This window comes from Ambystoma mexicanum, chromosome 1q (assembly GCF_040938575.1).
Source record: "Ambystoma mexicanum isolate Mex_15411 chromosome 1q, UKY_AmexF1_1, whole genome shotgun sequence".
In the NCBI taxonomy this organism is placed as follows: Eukaryota; Metazoa; Chordata; class Amphibia; order Caudata; family Ambystomatidae; genus Ambystoma; species Ambystoma mexicanum.
The window spans coordinates 90,640,170-90,658,487 of record NC_090922.1 but is presented as its reverse complement, the minus strand read 5'-3'; the positions used below and the strand labels follow the sequence as shown (position 1 = coordinate 90,658,487).

The 18,318-nt window shown below is 47.8% G+C and overlaps 1 protein-coding gene across 1 annotated transcript in view; it reads left to right on the top strand.

The window, feature by feature from the left end:
- SPG7 (SPG7 matrix AAA peptidase subunit, paraplegin) overlaps positions 1–18,318 on the top strand; it is a 980,080-nt gene that overhangs the window by 825,662 nt on the left and 136,100 nt on the right. The window contains exon 16 of the mRNA XM_069635587.1: positions 2,875–2,952. Coding sequence (XP_069491688.1) covers positions 2,875–2,952 — 78 coding nt within the window. The remainder of the gene's footprint in view (positions 1–2,874; positions 2,953–18,318) is intronic.

Sequence of the window (18,318 nt, the reverse complement as noted above, 5' to 3'; positions counted from 1 at the left end):
TTACCGTTCGTGCAGTAAACGACGGACAGCAGTCCTCTGAAGTCAAGAGGCCTGCTCCCCTTATCCAGTGAAGAAACTGGTTACAGCACCCTGCCCCGAGGCAGATGGAGTGCACGGCGTTCACTTACCTAAGGTGAGAGCGTTAACCTTTGGGGTTCTACAGGAGAAGAGAAAGGGAAGAAGAGAGAGACATTCAATAACCCAGTTCCTTAATCCCATATTTTCTATCAGCAGACATCTTACCCTTCGAGTCAGACATACAGTGCACAGAGGTCCAGCCCAAAGAGCCAGCCGTGTGTTACACATCACCTTTGAAGATACGGTATACGCCCAGTCAAGACCGGCGCCTCTACGGGAATCAGGTGAGCGTTACAGAGAAGGCCCAAAAGGCACTCATCTCTAAGTTAAATAAGTTCTAGAACTTGATAGCAGTTTATCCCATTTCTGTAAGATTCCAGGTCCTCCTCCATTACCTTCTAGTGTCCTTGAGAGAGTTCTGTACATATTTTGTTGAAAGATAATCTTGAGGTGAGTGAGTGAAATGGATGTATCAGTCATTGCAATGCTAAGGAAGGACCCCAAAAGTTGTACTTTATACATGCATATTTCAATAATGAACCTTGCCTCAAAGCCACTAAAATCTTGTTAGTATGCCTAAAATTCCTTGCTGTTCATAATAGACCTGTATAGGAAAAGCTTTATTGTTGAAGACAGGTGGACAATCATATTAGATATGTTATTTGCTAGACATTGCCAAATGGAGAGAAGCACCCTAACCACTTTATTTCATTGGATCTTAAAAGGCTGTTTCATGGGATTAAGGGCTTTCTTGGCAGAGGCCCGTCATCTGTAAGTTGAGTACAAATACAAGATTCATAAGTATGATGATGGCCAAAATATAAGGGCAAGATTTTGATTGATTGGGGTCTAATTCGTAGAACAAAAGCTAACCTGGGACACAAGGCAAGGGGTTGATCACTGTTGTCGCTGTTATTTGAGTGGTGCTCAAACCCCTTGTCTTTTCAGTAGCAAACATCTCTTGCACTACCCAGATGATATACTGGTTTTAGTTACCCAGAGGATGTAATCACTTAAATGCAATAGTAATTGCACAAGGCCAGACTTGTTTTATAATCTAAAATGTAAATTGAAGAAATGGACGTCCTGAATATCTCAATTGAAGATGTATATTAAGACACTATGAGACTTCAGACAAGCTCTTTCTTTAATTAAATAGATAGAGGGTAATATAAAAAAAGACAAGGGAGGTCATGCCACATATTTCTGAAAAGGTCACCAGATTAATACAGGCCACTCAATCTCTAAATATCTAGCATAACATGTTCTCATCCAAATGGATGAATGAAATTGGGAGTAACAGGATTTCATCTCTGACACTTAGTTTGGCTCTCTAAGAAATTCTTTGACTCACTTGCATCAGACTACCTGACACCGATTAAAGTAAAATTCACCTCTTTGCTTTTAACAGTTACACCTTATTTAGAGGAAACCAGAATACACCCCAGCCTTTAAAGGAGCTGATTTTACAGGTTGGGAAAAGGTTATGTGAATCTACCATGCATTTACAACGCCAGCATTAGGCCATCTAATGAATGCATAGCAGTACTTTGTGCCAAGTAAAGTGAAAGAATGCACCAAATGCAAATGGGAATCCAGTATTTCTTACAGAAAAGTAGCTAGTAGTAGCTTAACTACCTTTTAGAAAATATCAGCAAAACGTGCTGCAAATGGCTGAATCAAAGGTTTAAAGAATTCCGGCAATAAAACACCTTTCCCCCGCAGTAAGCATATAGATATTTGGAATAGAGACCTCAGAAAGCCACTAGGCAGTGCACAATGTGTGGCCCACGAGATAGTTTGATCTGCAACTCCTCTTAGCCATAATCAGTTGTGAAGGAGCTTTCCTGTTTTAGTCCAACAAATGTGGGATTTCAAGACTTGATCTACTTGAAAAAGAGATGAGTTGTTTTAAAACCTTTAAATGTTTGAAGGTATAACTGGGTATTGCAAGATAATAACTTGGATTTTGCAAGCTTCCTCAATATTTTGTCTTTCCCAGAGATGCAGATATGTTGGGATACAGTCATGGACATCATGACAAAGCCAACCCTATTCACTGCTGACAATGCCTTGTGAAGGAAACTATCTCGAAGGTCATGATGACTTTTGATGATTCATTTGTAGATTCCTTAATACAATTTTGGAAACACTCTCATTTTATGCAATATTGGAGCCAGGTGACTGTTTGACAATGCAGAATCCCTAGGGCATCAGATATCTGTCTTTCCTATGATGCAGACCCTGCAGGCAGTCTGTTCTCCTGTGAAATAGAAAATAAGAGTGCTACACATGCTCCAGTCTGGCTAGTGCTTGAACAGTTTACAGTAGTATTTACAAACTAGCTCAATGGCTGATACCAATGCTTTTTAAATTCACACCACTTACCTATAGTCCACATTATTTCTTACATTGACTTATTCTCTCTCAAGTTGAAGGAATGGGCCAACAAGCTTCTACAAAAAATTGAGCCATCATTCAAAAGATTTACTAACGCTTCACATGGACCATTCAGACATTGAAGTGTGACTTACGGTGGTTGGCTTAGATACTAATTCTTCTAATCTTAATGATGTGAGAAGGCCAAGCTAGTTTTACTAGTGTGGCAAGGCACTCATCTTAATTCACTGGAATATTCACCCACGCATTTTAATAATGCTTGTTTTGAAATGTTTGTGTGAACACCACAAGGGCATAATGGTGAGTTGTACGGGGAATAAAAGGCAGAAGTGGCATACTTGTGGAAAACTAGACCTGCCTTGTTCACTTAACTTCCTCAGTTTCATTTTTCTGCAGGAAGCAAAGCTGTTGATTGCAAAGGCATACAGACATACAGAAAAGATCTTATTGGACAACAGGGACAAACTACAAGCGGTATGTACCGTCATTATTTAAAATTATATTTGATTAGTTTACTTAATAGGTGATTTTTATCATTCCAGGTACTGAAAGTCCCATTCAGCGGTCGAATTCGGTGGGGGAAGTAGGGAGCAGTACGCTTATATATATATATTTTTTTTCTTCTAGTTTAATTGTTCCTATACTTTTATTTTAAAAAGAAACCGTTGCGGAATGGTTTCGTTTTCAAATAAGTTTAGGAAGAAGTTGAAACTTGCACTTCAGTACACTGCACCTAACATTCCCTTAAACAGCAGGCGTGTTTGTTTGGGGGTTTGGATTGCAAATGCAAGGGGGTGTGGTGATGGGCGCGGGGGCAGGCCAGCAGGCAACATAGTTCCACTACTTCGAAGGGATCCTGTCTTCCGACGTATTCCTTATCTTTGATAATACGTTTCCAGCTTGCTGGCCTGGGAAATTTTTTCTGTAGAGGGAGCTGCGTGTCGACGTCTGCCGAGTTGATGTCCCTCGACGGCCACCGTATCGGCACCAACGTCACCATGCCCATAAATAGCCACGCGAGGCGTCCATTGCTCAGTTCCGTTTTTCCACGTTTCGTGGGGCCTCGGAACATCGTTGCTCAGTTCAGTCAGATAAACTAATCTACATCTACTCGAATATACCAACTCGTTCTCAATGGCATCTTCATCGGAACCGACAACGCCGCGATCCGGCTTCAAGAAACGTCGAGACTGCGGTAAAAAAATGTCGATAACGGATCCACACAGGATCTTCTTGTGATGCTTGGGAGCCGAGCACCATTGTTCAGAGTGTGAGGACTGCATGTCCATGACAGCGAAAGCCTTGAAGGGGCGCAAGGGGAAGCTGGAGAGAGGTAAGTCAGTCAAAACCTCCTCGAAAGTTTCTTCGTCTGAGTCGAGGCATTCGTCTCCTCGCCGTCGAAAACATTCCCATTCTAGATCTGGAAGTAGTTCCCACCATTCGTCGAGATCAAGACACTCAAAGAAGAGACGTCGAAGATCCCCTTCCTCGTCGTCTTCTGTTTCCCCAGAAAGGGTCTCCTGCCCCACAAAACACAGCTCTCAGGCTGAGTGGGTGGAATTCAGGAAGAAAATGTTAAGCCTCTTCGAGAAAGCGGCCTCGACCCCCTCGAAGACAGCTAAGGGTGATACACCGGGTGAAAAACCCAAAAAATCAAAAAGCCGCGATTCGCAGTACCCGGCGAAACATTCCACCCGAGAGCGCCACGGGCCATCGGGTAAGAAGCTACTGTCTTTGACGCCGTCGTGGAAGATTCCTTCGATGCATGGATCGGAGCCATCAACGCCGTTGTCGAAGGGTTCTTCGACGCATCGGTCGATCGACTTGACGCCATCGTCGACGCCAACGCCGATGAAAGAGAAGACCACGGCTACTCCACAGCCAACGGTGATTCCAAGAGCCTCCGGCACGACGCCGAGACCGTCGTCGACATCCTCGAGTAGGATCCCGATCCTCTCAAGTTCTTCGAGGCCACTACCAGTTTTCTCGACGCCGTTCTCAGCGTCTTCGAAGCCTGTCACATTGGCGTCGACGACATCGATGTTTTCTCGCCCAATAATGACGAGTCTGGCTCCTTCTGCCTTAGAAATAGGTTTTATACCATTTCAGAAGTCAGAGTACCCTGGATTATCTTCAATTTATGAAGAAGGGGAAGATTCTGACCAGGAAACCTTCGGGTTGCAGAGGACCACACTACCTGTTTCAGAGGATTTCACCTCTGAGGAAAGAATGTTGAAAGACCTACAGGAGTCATTACATGAGGCAAGAGGGTTGGACACTTCCCCAGAAGTGGATTTTGTTAAGCCAGACCCAGGGGAACATGCCGAAACACCCTATAGAACCCTGATGGCAAGAATTATTGAATTCACGGGTTGGTCTGCGCCTTCGCCTGTTTTTCAACAGGATGACCTGACAGACATATTAGACAAACGTCCACAGCAGGATCCTGTGGTCCCCTTCCATGCAGCCTTACAAAGAAAGATTGCATCTAATTGGGAAACTCCTGAAGTTATCCCTGCTGTCAATAAAAGATTTTGTGATGTTTGTTAATCTGCTTAGAATCACATGCTGTGCATAGGTCCGACATCCAGTAGTCACTGCAGAGTATTGCATTTTGTTTTTCGTAGTCGAAAAGGGGACGTCGACAAGGCGTGTCTGTAACACTATCCCTATAGTGACATGTGTTGTACCCACAATCCCTCACGCGTCGAGGTCCCTCAGATTGTTTTTTTCCGCCCAGCTACTTGTCGCCTTTACGCGGAGCTCCTCGAGAGACATTGCAGATTTCATCTCCTCGACCTTTGGTCGTTTTTCCTATATTAATATAGAACATATCGATCCCCCCCCTCGACGCTGTTGTGAAGCTGTCTCCGCCGAGCAAGATCTTCGACGGAGGGGACGAGCGGAGGAGATCCTTCGGCGTTGCCGAACAGGTGGCCTGGCCTCGCAGGCCAAATACAGTAGGGAGAGTGGGGGTCGTGGGACATCTCTAGTTCTTTTCTGAGAATGCCTTTCCTTTTCCCCTTCCTTTCCCTTGGGGTGGTTATCACGTTTTATTGCCTCGGCTATGGAGAGGACACCCTTTAGGTTTTGCCCGCTTTGCAAGGGCAAGTTTACTTGGAAGGACAAGCATTCACGGTGTAACTGCTGCTTGCCCCTCGATCACAAAGAGGAAGGTTGCACGGCTTGTCGGCTTCTTAAGCCGAAGACTCTAAAAGACCGTAGGGTCAAGAGGTGGGCGGCCTACGCTATGTCGAAGGCCGACACTCCACCCACCGTCGCTACCTCCAACAGTGACGAGGAACGTGATACCACGACCTCCGCTGCGGAAGTCGAAAACCCCCCTAGAGAGCGCACACGCGCTTCGTCGTCTGTCCCCGGCCCCGACGGGCTCGGCTCACGCCCTGCTTATGGGGATGAACACCCCGGCGACATTGACGCACACAAGACCACACATAAGCACACAACCCATGGCTCTTCTTTGCCGAAGGCGAAGAGAGCATCAGTGCCCAAGGAGACGCAGGTTTCACCGGCGGCCTCCTCGGACCGTTCGGGTTCGAAGCCCCTCTCGCAACCGCAGCCGCGACCAGCGACTGGGCTTTCGGCAAATAAGGGCGCCGGCCCCAAATCATCGGCCGGAGCGCATCAGTAGAAAGCGCATGCCCCCGTAGAGCGATCGACACCCATAACATCGAAACCACAGCCCTCCGCTGACAAACGAGTCGCTGAGAGCTTGGCGAGGATCGTGGTAGCCGACGCCCACAAGCGTACGCCGAAAGACTCGTCGAGCGCTACGCAAAGGTCGAAAGACACGCCGAAAACACAGGGACGATCTCCTTCAGTCGAAGGGATTCCCAGCACACCTGAAGGCTTTTCGGAGGGCGACGGGACACTTTCCTCGACGTTGTGGGAGAGGTCGAGCCGTTTTCAGCTACAAGACACCAATTTTCCCCCGCTAGACCGCTCAGGGGTACCCCATGAAACCATGGAAAGGCTCCATCTCTGCATGGAAAGAATGGAGAGGTTTATGAATACCCAAAACCCTCCCACTCCAAAGAGAATAAGAGAAGGGCCTCAGGAGGACCCCAGGGGCAAAATTCCAAGACTAGTCAATCCCCACCAGGACACAGCCTCAGACTTCCATAGTGTGTATGACCTCACTGGGGAAGAACATTATTTTGAGGAAGAGGATGATTTTATGGACGAGGAAGAGGGACGGAACCAGGAGGAAGGTCTGGAAGACAGCCCAGACTTGGTAGGAGAAGGCTTCGGAGAAGATCCAGAAGAAGGACCTTCTCACCCCTGGCAATCCCCATCAATATATTCCGACACTGACGTCCTGAACCTAAATCCTCCTGACAATTCACCGGTTAGAAACAGTATCCCGTTGACGATCAACCCACATTTAATGCCCTGTTGCGCAGAGCAGCAGCACACTTCGAACTGGACACTGGGGAGCTCTCCCCTGAATTAGACTTTGTAGAAAGGGTAATTAAGGAGAAACCCCCGGTCAGTCAGACAATTCCCCTCCTCGCTTCGGTGAAGAGAAGAATCATCCCTTCGCTGTCCACACCTGCACTAATCAGAGGGGTCAATCCTAGAATTGAAAAACTTTTCACTCCTTCACCCTCAGACCCGCTGTACATCAGGGGACATTCCATTCCGGATTCCCTGGTAGTAACCAACACAAGAAAGAGGGCAGGGGTACCACTGTCCACCAGTGAGGCACCACCTGACAAGGAGGGCAAGCGGTTATATGCCCTCGCAAAAAGAGTTACATCCTCGGCCGCCTTTTCGGCAAGAATTGCTAACAACAATTCTTTGCTCGCTAGCTATGCGGACGCGCAGTGGGCCAAACTGCGCAAAGACGCCGAAGAAGCGCCGGAACCGTTACGTACACTCCTGCTTTCAACTATTGGCGAAGGAACTCAGGTCAACCAGAGTATTGTAAAGAGCTCTCTGGATGCGGCAGAAACTGCGGGACGTTCCCTAGTTCAGGGAATAGTCCTAAAACGCCACGTATGGCTGCGCAACTCAGGGTTCAAACCGGAGACACAGGCGTCTTTAATAAATAAACCTGTTGAAGACTCAAACCTCTTCGGGAAAGCGGTGGATGAGGCTCTGGAGATGGCTAAAAAAGAGTTCGATACTATCAAAACTCTTGACCAAATCTCTAAGCCCTCTACCAGGCGCGGCTATGGCAACAAACGCTTTTTTCGTGGCCAACGCCAACAACAAAACCAGCAGCAACAGTACCCTGCCACCAATTTCCAGACCAATAGTGGCCAGTACAGCCAAAGAGGACAGCGCCGGGGCAAAGGAAGAGGGCGAGGGTCCACCCCCAGAGGTTCCCAAGCCCCTAACAACACCAAGTGACGCGAAGATTCGCGTCCCCTCCCATGCAACACCGGTCGGGGGCCGGATAACAACCTTTCTTCCAGCATGGGAGGGTATAACGTCAGACCGCTGGGTACTTTCCACCGTAGCCCACGGATACTGCATCGAATTCAACAGTTCCCCAACATACAAACCCCCGAGGGGACGATGCATGTCACCGCAACATCTTGCCATCCTTCTACAAGAAGTACAACAACTGCTGGAAAAAGGAGCCATAGAGGTCGTGCCTCTATCTCAGGTAACGGAAGGTATTTATTCAGTGTACTTCCTTGTACCCAAAAAGGATCTAACCATGTGCCCTGTATTAGATCTGCGCCCAGCGAACAAGTTCATCAAACCCCAAAAGTTTCGTATGGTGACCTTACAGGAAGTGATCCCACTGCTATCACAGGGAGATTACATGACAACATTGGACATGAAAGATGCATACTTTCATATTTTAATGTTGCCAGCGCACAGAAAATACCTCCGGTTCATGATAGAGGGCAAACACTACCAGTTCAGAGTGCTACCTTTCGGCATAGCATCAGCACCGAGGGTATTCACGAAGGTACTGGCAGTGGCAGCGGCCCACTTGCGCAGGTTGTCCATCCCAGTTTACCCTTACCTCGACGACTGGCTCATAACAGGGGATTCTTACGAAACATGCTTCTCCAATACCCAAAAGACTGTAGACCTTTTGTTCCAGTTGGGCTTCTCCATCAACGAAAAGAAGTCCAGCCTAGACCCCAGCCAAATCAAACAATTCCTAGGGGCTCTAATTCAAACAAAGGACGGCCTCGTCTTCCCCTCCAAAGAGAGGGTCCAAAACATGTTGTTTCAGATCCCTCAATATGTGACCGGTCGAGAGGTGACGGTACGCAAAGCAATGCGCTTGCTAGGCATGATGGCGTCGTGTATTTATTTGGTACCTCACGCGCGCCTGCGCATGCGCCCAATGCAAGAGTGGCTCAACAGCCGGTGGTGTCAGGCCAGCGGACTATGGGACGACCTAGTGGTGGTCTCGCAGGCCTTAGTTCTCTCGCTACGGTGGTGGACAAAGGAAAACCTAGAAAAAGGGAAACCTTTTGCCACACCCGCGGCAGAAGCCACTCTAACCACAGACGCATCCCTCACAGGATGGGGGGCTCACCTATCCCATCAGACTGCTCACGGAGAGTGGACTCCGAACGTAGCATCCAAACACATCAATCTTCTGGAGCTACTAGCGGTGTTCAAGGCGCTAAAAGCCTTCAAGGAACACCTACAAGGCAGGACAGTGATGGTCCTTACAGACAGCACCACAGCCATGTATTACATCAACAAGCAGGGGGGAACCCACTCTCCAGGACTGTCCAAACTGGCCCAAAACATATGGAAGTGGGCTCTCAAACAGAATATGTTCCTTCTGTCACAACATGTACCAGGGGAACTCAATCTGCTGGCAGACAAACTCAGCAGAGATTTCCCCCTGCCCGAAGTGTACGAATGGCGACTGCACGAAGACATCGTCTTCGACGTCTTCACGCAATGGGGGTTCCCAGAAATAGACTTGTTCGCAACCCTGGAGAACTCACAATGCCAAAGTTACGCCTCCAGGTACCCCCAGAACCAATCCAAGGGGAACGGTCTGTCGATTCAATGGTCAGGGAAATTTGTTTACGCTTTTCCCCCGACTCCCCTTCTCAACAAGTTAGTGCACAAGATGCACCAGGTACAAGTAACCATGATACTGGTGGCCCCAATGTGGGCCCGACAGCCATGGTTCGCTCACTTGATGGAGATGTCTCTATCTCCCCCAGTGAAACTCCCCTGCCCGTACAACATGCTGTCACAAGACAGGGGTAGGACACTGCATCCATGCCCCCAGAACATGAACTTAGCAGCCTGGCTCCTGAGATCATAGAATTTGGACATCTACAGCTCCCACAGAGATGCATGGACATCCTCAGGGAAGCCAGAAAACCTAACACTCGCCACTGCTATTCTAGCAAATGGAAGAGATTTGTCATTTGGTGCAGAGGAAAGAGCATCAACCCAATTGACTGCTCTCCCACACATATTATTCTATACCTGACCCATTTATTGGATTCAGGTCTAGTGTTCAATTCCATTAAAGTCCACCTAGCGGCACTTTCTGCATACACCACTTCCCAACTCAAAGTGTTGTGGTGGAAGATCCCTGTTATAAAGGCCTTCATGGAGGGAGTAAAGAGAATACACCCCCCGATAGCTGACCCAGCTCCTGGATGGGACCTTAACGTGGTACTTACCAAACTCATGGGCTCACCATTTGAACCTATGCACAAAGCATCTCTTAAAGACCTTACTCTTAACACTGCTTTTCTAATAGCTATCACCTCCATCAGGAGAGTAAGTGAACTACAGGCTCTTTCTGTTCTAGACCCCTTTGTTACAGTTCACAAAGATAAAGTGGTTCTACGCACTCACCCAAGGTTTGCTCCGAAATTCATCTCAAAATTCCACGTAAACCAGTCTATAGAACTACCAGCGTTCTTTCAAAATCCTTCCAACTTGGGAGAAAGGACTCTGCACACACTAGATATCCGCAGAGCGGTCATGTTCTACATGGAAAGAACCAGACCACTGAGGAAGACTAATCAGTTCTTCGTCTCGGTGGCAGCAGGAAGAGAAGGGGATGCAGTTTCAAAGTCCACTATTACTAGATGGATTGTTCAATGCATCACTCTCTGCTATACTCTTGCTAAGAGAGAACTGCCCTTTAGGCCAAGAGCACATTCTACTCGAGGCACGGGGGCGTCCATAGCATTCATTGCAAATGTTCCCCTTGAGTCCATCTGCAAAGCGGCTACCTGGAGTTCTGTGCACACCTTTACAAAACACTACTGTCTAGATGCACACTCTAGATCTGACTCCCAGGTGGGACAGGCAGTATTAAGACATCTTTTCTCTACTGTTCCTTCTCATAACCCACCGCCAACTCCGGGTACTGCTCGCTAGTCTATGCACAGCATGTGATTCTAAGCAGATTAACAAACATCAGAAGACAATGCATTACTTACCGTAAAAGCATTTCTGATGGTTGTATCTGCTTAGATTCACATGCGCCCACCCTTCCTCCCCGCTTGGATGGAAGGAACATAGACATCCTTTTCTATATTTCTCTCTTTTCTGTACTCACTCACGTCTAGAAGGCTCCCTCAGGGCAGAAAAATACAAACAGAGGGACCTCGACGCGTGAGGGATTGTGGGTACAACACACGTCACTATAGGGATAGTGTTACAGACACGCCTTGTCGACGTCCCCTTTTCGACTACGAAAAACAAAATGCAATACTCCGCAGTGACCACTGGATGTCGGACCTATGCACAGCATGTGAATCTAAGCAGATACAACCATCAGAAATGCTTTTACGGTAAGTAATGCATTGTCATCAGCCAAGTATAGGGTAGCTGCAGCTGACCCTGAATACTTATCGAAACACCCGACTCCAGAGTGCCTGGTGGTCCAAGCGGCAACTTCATCAAGCAGCAGGACCGCTTACCCTACTGTCCCACAGGATAGAGAGAGGTACGATTCTATGGCAAAGAAATTCTTCTCTGCTTCTAGTATGGCGTTGAAGTCCATCAACGTCACCTGTACGCTCGCCAGGTTCAGTCGCACACTGTGAGAGTGTGCTTCATCAGCAGCTGACTGCATACCCGAAGGAGAGGAAAAGGAAGCCTTCCTTAACATTATTAAAGATGGCAAAGATGCCATGTGTGAGTCACTTCAAACTGGCATCGATTCTGCTGACAGTATCAGCAGGGCCATGGCGGCTAGTACAACAATCCACAGGCATGCGTGGTTGCGAATGTCTGGCTTTGCTCCAGATGTACAGGCCAGACTTTTGAATATGCCCTTTGACGGCTCTTCATTATTCAGAAAAAAGGCTGATGACAGTCTGGAAAAGTTGCAGACATCTAAAGCAGCAGCAAAATCTTTAGGAGCTGCTATCCGCCAAACTCCTTTTCGCCCCTCAGGATACCATCACAGAGACTCCAGTTCATTGGAGCGGTCCTGGACACTTCCCTGGGAAAAGTCTTGCCACCAGAGGTGAGGGCTCAAGATATTCTGCAGATGGTCAACAAGTTTCAAAATGCCCAATGTCTCCCAGCCTTCGACTTTTTGACATTGCTAGGCCTCATGGCATCCTGCATCATCTTTGTGCCAGAGGCTCGCCTGAGAATGAGATCTCTTCAGTGGGCACTGAGAAATCAGTGATCGCAATTCTCAGGGAGAATGACAGATCTCCTCCGGATTCCGGACAAGGTAGCCCGCGACCTTCAATGGTGGGCCTATCCAGAGAACATCTTGAAAGGAGAACTGTTTTGGCAACCATGGCCGGAGATAACAGTAGTCACAGACGCCTCACTCACGGGGTGGGGAGCCCATGCCAACGACTTGACCATCAGCGGTCGTTGGTCTCCATCGGAGTCCAGACTACACATCAACCTATTGGAGCTGAGAGCGATCAGACTAGCGCTGAAAGCTTTCCTGCCATCAGTGCAGGGGAGAAATGTCCTGATAATGACGGACAACATGGTGGCCATGCACTACCTCAACAAAAGAGGAGTCGTAGGGTCACTGCCACTGTGCAGAGAGGCAATGCAGCTCTGGTTTTGGGCAATTCAGGAAGGAATCTCTCTATCGGCAGTCCACCTAGCCAGAGAGAAGAACTTGACAGCGGACGCTCTGAGCAGGCAGAGCACAGTCTCCCACGAGTGGGAGCTAGCTCAGGAAGTCCTTCAAGAGATCTTCGCCCTTTGGGGAACCCCTCAGGTTGATCTGTTCGCCACAAGCACCAACAGGAAGTGCGATCTGTTCTGTTCAAGGGAATTTCCCCCGAGAGGAGCTCTAGGAGACGCGTTCGTAGTGGACTGGGAGTTTCCACTCCTTTACGCGTTTCCACCAGTCCCCATTATTCCTCAAATGATCAGGAGGTTGAGAAGATTCCAGAAAACCATGATCCTAATTGCCCCGGACTGGGCCAGGAGAACGTGGTACCCGGTCCTTCTAGATATGTCCATCTGCCCTCCAATGCGTATTCCACTCAAAGTGAATCTTCTCTCGCAGAAGGGAGGTCAGGTTCTCCATCCAGACATCAGAACCCTCAACCTTCACGCTTGGCTTCTGAAAGGGTGAGGTACAAGGATAGGGATCTCCCTGATGACGTCATGGAGGTGTTGCTTTCGGCCAGAAGGCCAGCAACAAAGTCTTTATAACGCTGCCGTTGGAACAAATTTTGCAGCTGGTGTAGAGAAGGGAATATCAACCCTTTTTCATGTGGTACACCAACAGTGTTATCGTTTCTACTCTACTTGGCAAACTCAGGCCTTCAAGTTGGCACTGTAAAAGGCTATCTCGCAGCGCTTTCAATCTTCAAGCGCACTGCGGAGGAACCATCGTATTTCAAACTACCTCTAGTGATACAAATTCTCAAAGGATTAACTAATGTTTATCCTCCAAAACCATTCCAAGTTCCCTTATGGGACTTATATTTAGTCTTAAACTTCCTAATGGGCACTCCATTCGAACCACTTCACTGTTGTTCGATGAGATTTATCACGCGAAAACTGTCCTATTGGTAGCAATAACATCTGCTAGGAGGGTGAGCGAGCTACAAGCTCTCTCCTGTAAACCCCCACATACAATTTTCCACAAGGACAAAGTTGTCCTACAGGTGAAGCCTAATTTCCTCCCAAAGGTGGTTTCTGAATTTCATATTACTCAGAAAATTACCTTACCTTCGTTCTACCCTCCTCCCCATCCGGGGAAAGAGGAAGAAAGGCTACATAGGCTGGACCCAAGACGAGCTCTAAGCTTTTACATCAGCAGAATGGCTAGGATCAGGCAAGCAGACCAACTGTTTTTAGGATACTCAGGTCACAAGTTGGGATTACCCATAACAAAACAAACCATCTCCAGGTGGATTATTTTGGCCAAACTGGAATGTTACAAACTGGCAGGGAAAGAGCCACCCCAAAATCTTAGGGCTCATTCAACCAGGGGTATCGCAGCCTCTTCGGCCCTCCAAAGAGGGGTACCGGTCAGAGACATATGTGCGGCTGCCACATGGTCGTCCGAACATAAATGCACAAAATTTTACAACCTGGATTCCTCCACTAGTCAAGAGACCAGATTTGGCAAAGCCGTATTACATTCGGTCCATCCCTAAAGAGATACATGACATTCTTACTCCCACCTCCAATTACATGCCACTGCTATGGGAGTCTATCAAAGATAAGGAATACGTCGGCGGACACAATCCCTTCGAAGAACAAGTTACTTCTTACCTTGTAACGTTCTTTCGACGGGATGTTCCTCCGACGTATTCCTTATCGCCCCTCCCATCCATCCCCGCAGTAATACTTCCCTTGTGGTTGCAGCTTACGCTCCTTCAAGGTCAATAACCAATTCAGGCATGACTTTTCTTATGCTACAAAACGGAACTGAGCAACGGACGCCGTGCGTGGCTATTTATGGGCATGGTTACGTCGGCGCCGATACGGTGGCCGTCGAGGGGCATCGACTCGGCGGACGTCGACGCGCAGCGCCCTCTACAGAAAAAAATTCTGAGGCCAGCAAGCTGGAAACGTATTATCAAAGATGAGGAATACGTCGGAGGAACATCCCGTCGAAAGAACGTTACAAGGTAAGAAGTAACTTGTTCTTCTTTTGCGTACACTTCGACCACTGGTCCCATTAGAGGATCACCCATATCACCAGTCAATGATGTACTGTCAGTAATTTGCAGTGCTCTTGCTGTGGTAGAATGCCCATGACTAAAGGGAATGGTACACATCTTGGAAGCAGGCGGGTTTATTTGGGGTTTGGGTTACGCTTGCAAGGGGGAATTGTGATGGGCGAGGGGGCAGGCCTGCAGGCAACATAGTTCCACTACTTCTTTGCGTACACTTCGACCACTGATGCCATTGGAGGATGGCCTATAACACCAGTCAATGATGCACTGTCAGTTATTTGCAGTGCTCTTGCTCTAGTAAAATGCCCATGACCAAAGGGAATGGTTCACATCTTGGAAGCAGAGCCTTGACCGATGTTGTAGAGGGAAGGCGGTTGCGGTGGGTAAGGTGGCATCTTGACAGTTTTCAGAGTCGAGTGTTTTTAGTGCACTGGATTCAGATATGTTTGCTAAGCAGGTCATCATGAGGATATCTGAGTCCTGGAGGTAGACATGAACTCATTGATCTCTAAGCTGAAGAGTAACTGGAAGGACATGCTGGAATAACCTTGGGTTGTCAACTTATTGGAAATGAAATATGGTTTACCCAACACAATCTTAAGAAAAGCTAATTGGAGCCTAGAATACATCAGGGCAGAGAGAGGATGTGCACCATTTGCTTCTAATGAATTTTCTTTTCTCCCAGATTCCTCATCTTAGAAATGTTCTCCTGGCTTTGGAAACCTTTTCAAACCAGCCAGTACACTGTGGCTCTGCATCTGTGCAGCTGTCTGTCGTTGGTGGCAGTGACTCTGGCTATGATGTCACTCGTAGTGTACATGACATGGGCTAGTCCTAGGCCCCCTGTTCTTTTTTTCTATGTGCTCAGCATTTTGCTTCGGGACAGCCGCTGCTTCTGAGCAATTTTTCCTTCATCATGAATCCCCTGAAAACCTCCAGCTTTAAGCCCTTTAAGTGCTGCGTAGAACCCATGTCTACGTCTGTTCCTTACAAGCAGTTCCTTTGGAGCTTGTGTCCCGAGCAGGACATTGGCGAATGCTGGTAATATAAGTCTATGAATCGCAGGGAAACATGACATATAGCTTTTCATTGCTTACCACAAGATAGCGGGGGAGAAGAACACCTCCACCAAATCCATAGCTGCTTTGAAGCCTTATGTTCTAAGGACAAGTATCAGACAGTAAAGCAGTCCAAAGAACCAAAGGAATATTGTTCCTGGGAGAAGAGTATGAAGAACATCAATAAGCTCCAACCCTAGAAGATCACCCTCTCTGTGTAACTCCTATAAGTGCCGCACTTCCTTGAACTCCAGATAGCATCCCCTTTCCTACTCCAGAGAGTTGCCTCAGACTCAAGACTCACCACCTACAAATGCACAGTTACCGGTCACCGCCAGCACCTCTACCCAGGAGCTGTCAGAAGAGTTTTGCCACGCCCTTGGACACTTCTGCCTTGGTGACAATGGTTCAAAGAGGCTCATTGCACCTTCTCAGGCCAACAGAGGTACCTCTTAAGACAGCCAAATTGTGCCTTCTAGTTTGGCCCAGTCCTCCATTGTGGAAATTGCTTCCATCCTGTGCTGCACGGCTCAGCCTTCATATATCCTAGCACCAGCACTGAGCATTCTGGCTTTGGTCTCAGCACCACTCTGCCTCAGTCCCTCTGTGGAGGCACGGGAGAGCCAGCGGTTCACACCCTACCTCTAGCTCGGAGTTCTTTTCTAGGATGGGACAGATCTCTGACAAGGAGTGCATGGAGGATGGGGATGTTCAGAACTTGCTGGTGAATCCTACTGTTAGGATGAAGGTCCGGTTGGCCTGGCTTTTAACCTGTGGGACATGAGTGGCCTTGATGCCTAGCCTAAACTCAAGTTTATGAAGGCATTGGTCAATGGGAATCCTAGTATGTCCTTTTGGGGGATTTATACCCAGGCAGCACACTGCATAGGGATTACTGCTTTCCTGATGTGAAAGGTACATTACAGCTGTTAAGATGGATTTCCAAAATCAGCCCCTGGAGGAGATGGAGGTGGGGGAGGAGGGTTTTTGTGAGGCCACCCGATTCATGTTAAACATGGAGGAGACTCTCTGGTTAGCCAAAACCTAAGGTAAGTGAGCGAGCAGTCAAGGCTTAGTCTCAGGAAAACATTAAAAGACATCTTTATTAAAATAAAAGGGTTCGATAAAGGCCTCTCTCTCCATATCCTAAAGAGAGTTTCCCTACCTAGGAAACAAAAACTAAACATCAGTCTGTGTCAAGTTGTCAAAATTATATAAACTGTCCTTGTGTACAAAACATACTAATCCGACCCTCGCACTAAAAGGGAACAACTAAAAGTGTAAGGAAAATGTCTCTGACCTATGTTTGGCCAAAAAGTGTTCACAATCGAAACAAGTAGATAAATCCAATAGATATTGTATTTTCCAAAAAGAAATCCATGTAGACAGAGGGTGGCTCACTTCCCCTGATATTTCAGGTAGGATGGCAAGTGTCTTTTTCAAACAACAGTTCCTTAAGGATAGAAAATGTTTGTTTTCCAAGCAACAGTTCCTTAAGGATGGAAGAGATGTCTCTTTAAAATAACAGGCTTTCGAAGGGATTGTGTCCTCCAACGTATTCCTTATCTTTGATAGATCATCTCCCAGCTTGCTGGCCTCGGAAACATGTTTTCAGTAGAGGGCGCTGCGCGTCAACATCCCTCGAGCCGATGTCCCTCGACGGTCTCCGTATCGGCGCCGACGTCACCACGCGTATAAATAGATTCCTGCAGCGTCCGCTGCTCAGTTCCGTTTTTCCGCGCTTCGTGGGGCCTCGAAATATCATTGCTCAGTTCTTCAGTCAAATATATCAATGAATCCTCGTGACTACCGACTCGTACTCGATGGCTTCCTCACCCGAACCGACGACTCCACGGTCCGGCTTCAAAAAATTTCGAGACTGTGGAAAGAAAAGGTCGTTGACGGATCCTCACAGGATCTGTTTGTGGTGCCTGGGAATCCAGCACCATTGTTCGGAATTCGAGGACTTCATGTCCATGATGGTGAAAGCCTTGAAGGAGCGTAAGGGGAAGCCCGAGAGAGGTAAGGCAGTTAAAACTTCTTCAAAAGTTTCTTCGCCGGAGTCGAGTCATTCGTCTCCTCGCCATCACAAAAGACATTCTCGTTCTAGGTCTCGAAGCAGTTCCCATCACTCTTCGAGATCTAAGCATTCAAAAAAGAGACGTCGAAGATCCCCTTCCTCCTCTTCTTCTGTTTCCCCAAAAAGGGTCTCCTGCCCCACAAAACATAGCCCTCAGGCTGAGTGGGAGGAATTCAGGAAAATGATGCTAAGCGTCTTTGAAAAAACGGCCTCGACCCCCTCGAAGACTGCTGAGGGTGATACCCTGGGTGAAAGACCTGAAAAATCAAAAAGCTGCGAGTCGCAGTACCTGGTGAAAGAAGCCACTCGAGAGCGTCACGAACCCTCGACTAAAGGCAAAGTTGCGTCATCGACGCCGTCGTCGAAGATCCCTTCGACACAGATCGGCGTCATCAACGCCGTTATCGAAGGGTTCTTTTACGCACAGGTCAGTCAAGTTGACGCTGTCTTCGACGCCGAGAAAGGATAAACCCACGGCCACCTCACAGCCAGTGGCCATACCCAGAGCCTCGAGCACAAGAATGTCGTCGACAACCTCGAGTAGAATCCCGATACTCGAGTTCATCGAGGCCTCTACCACCTTTCTCGATGCCTTTTTCGA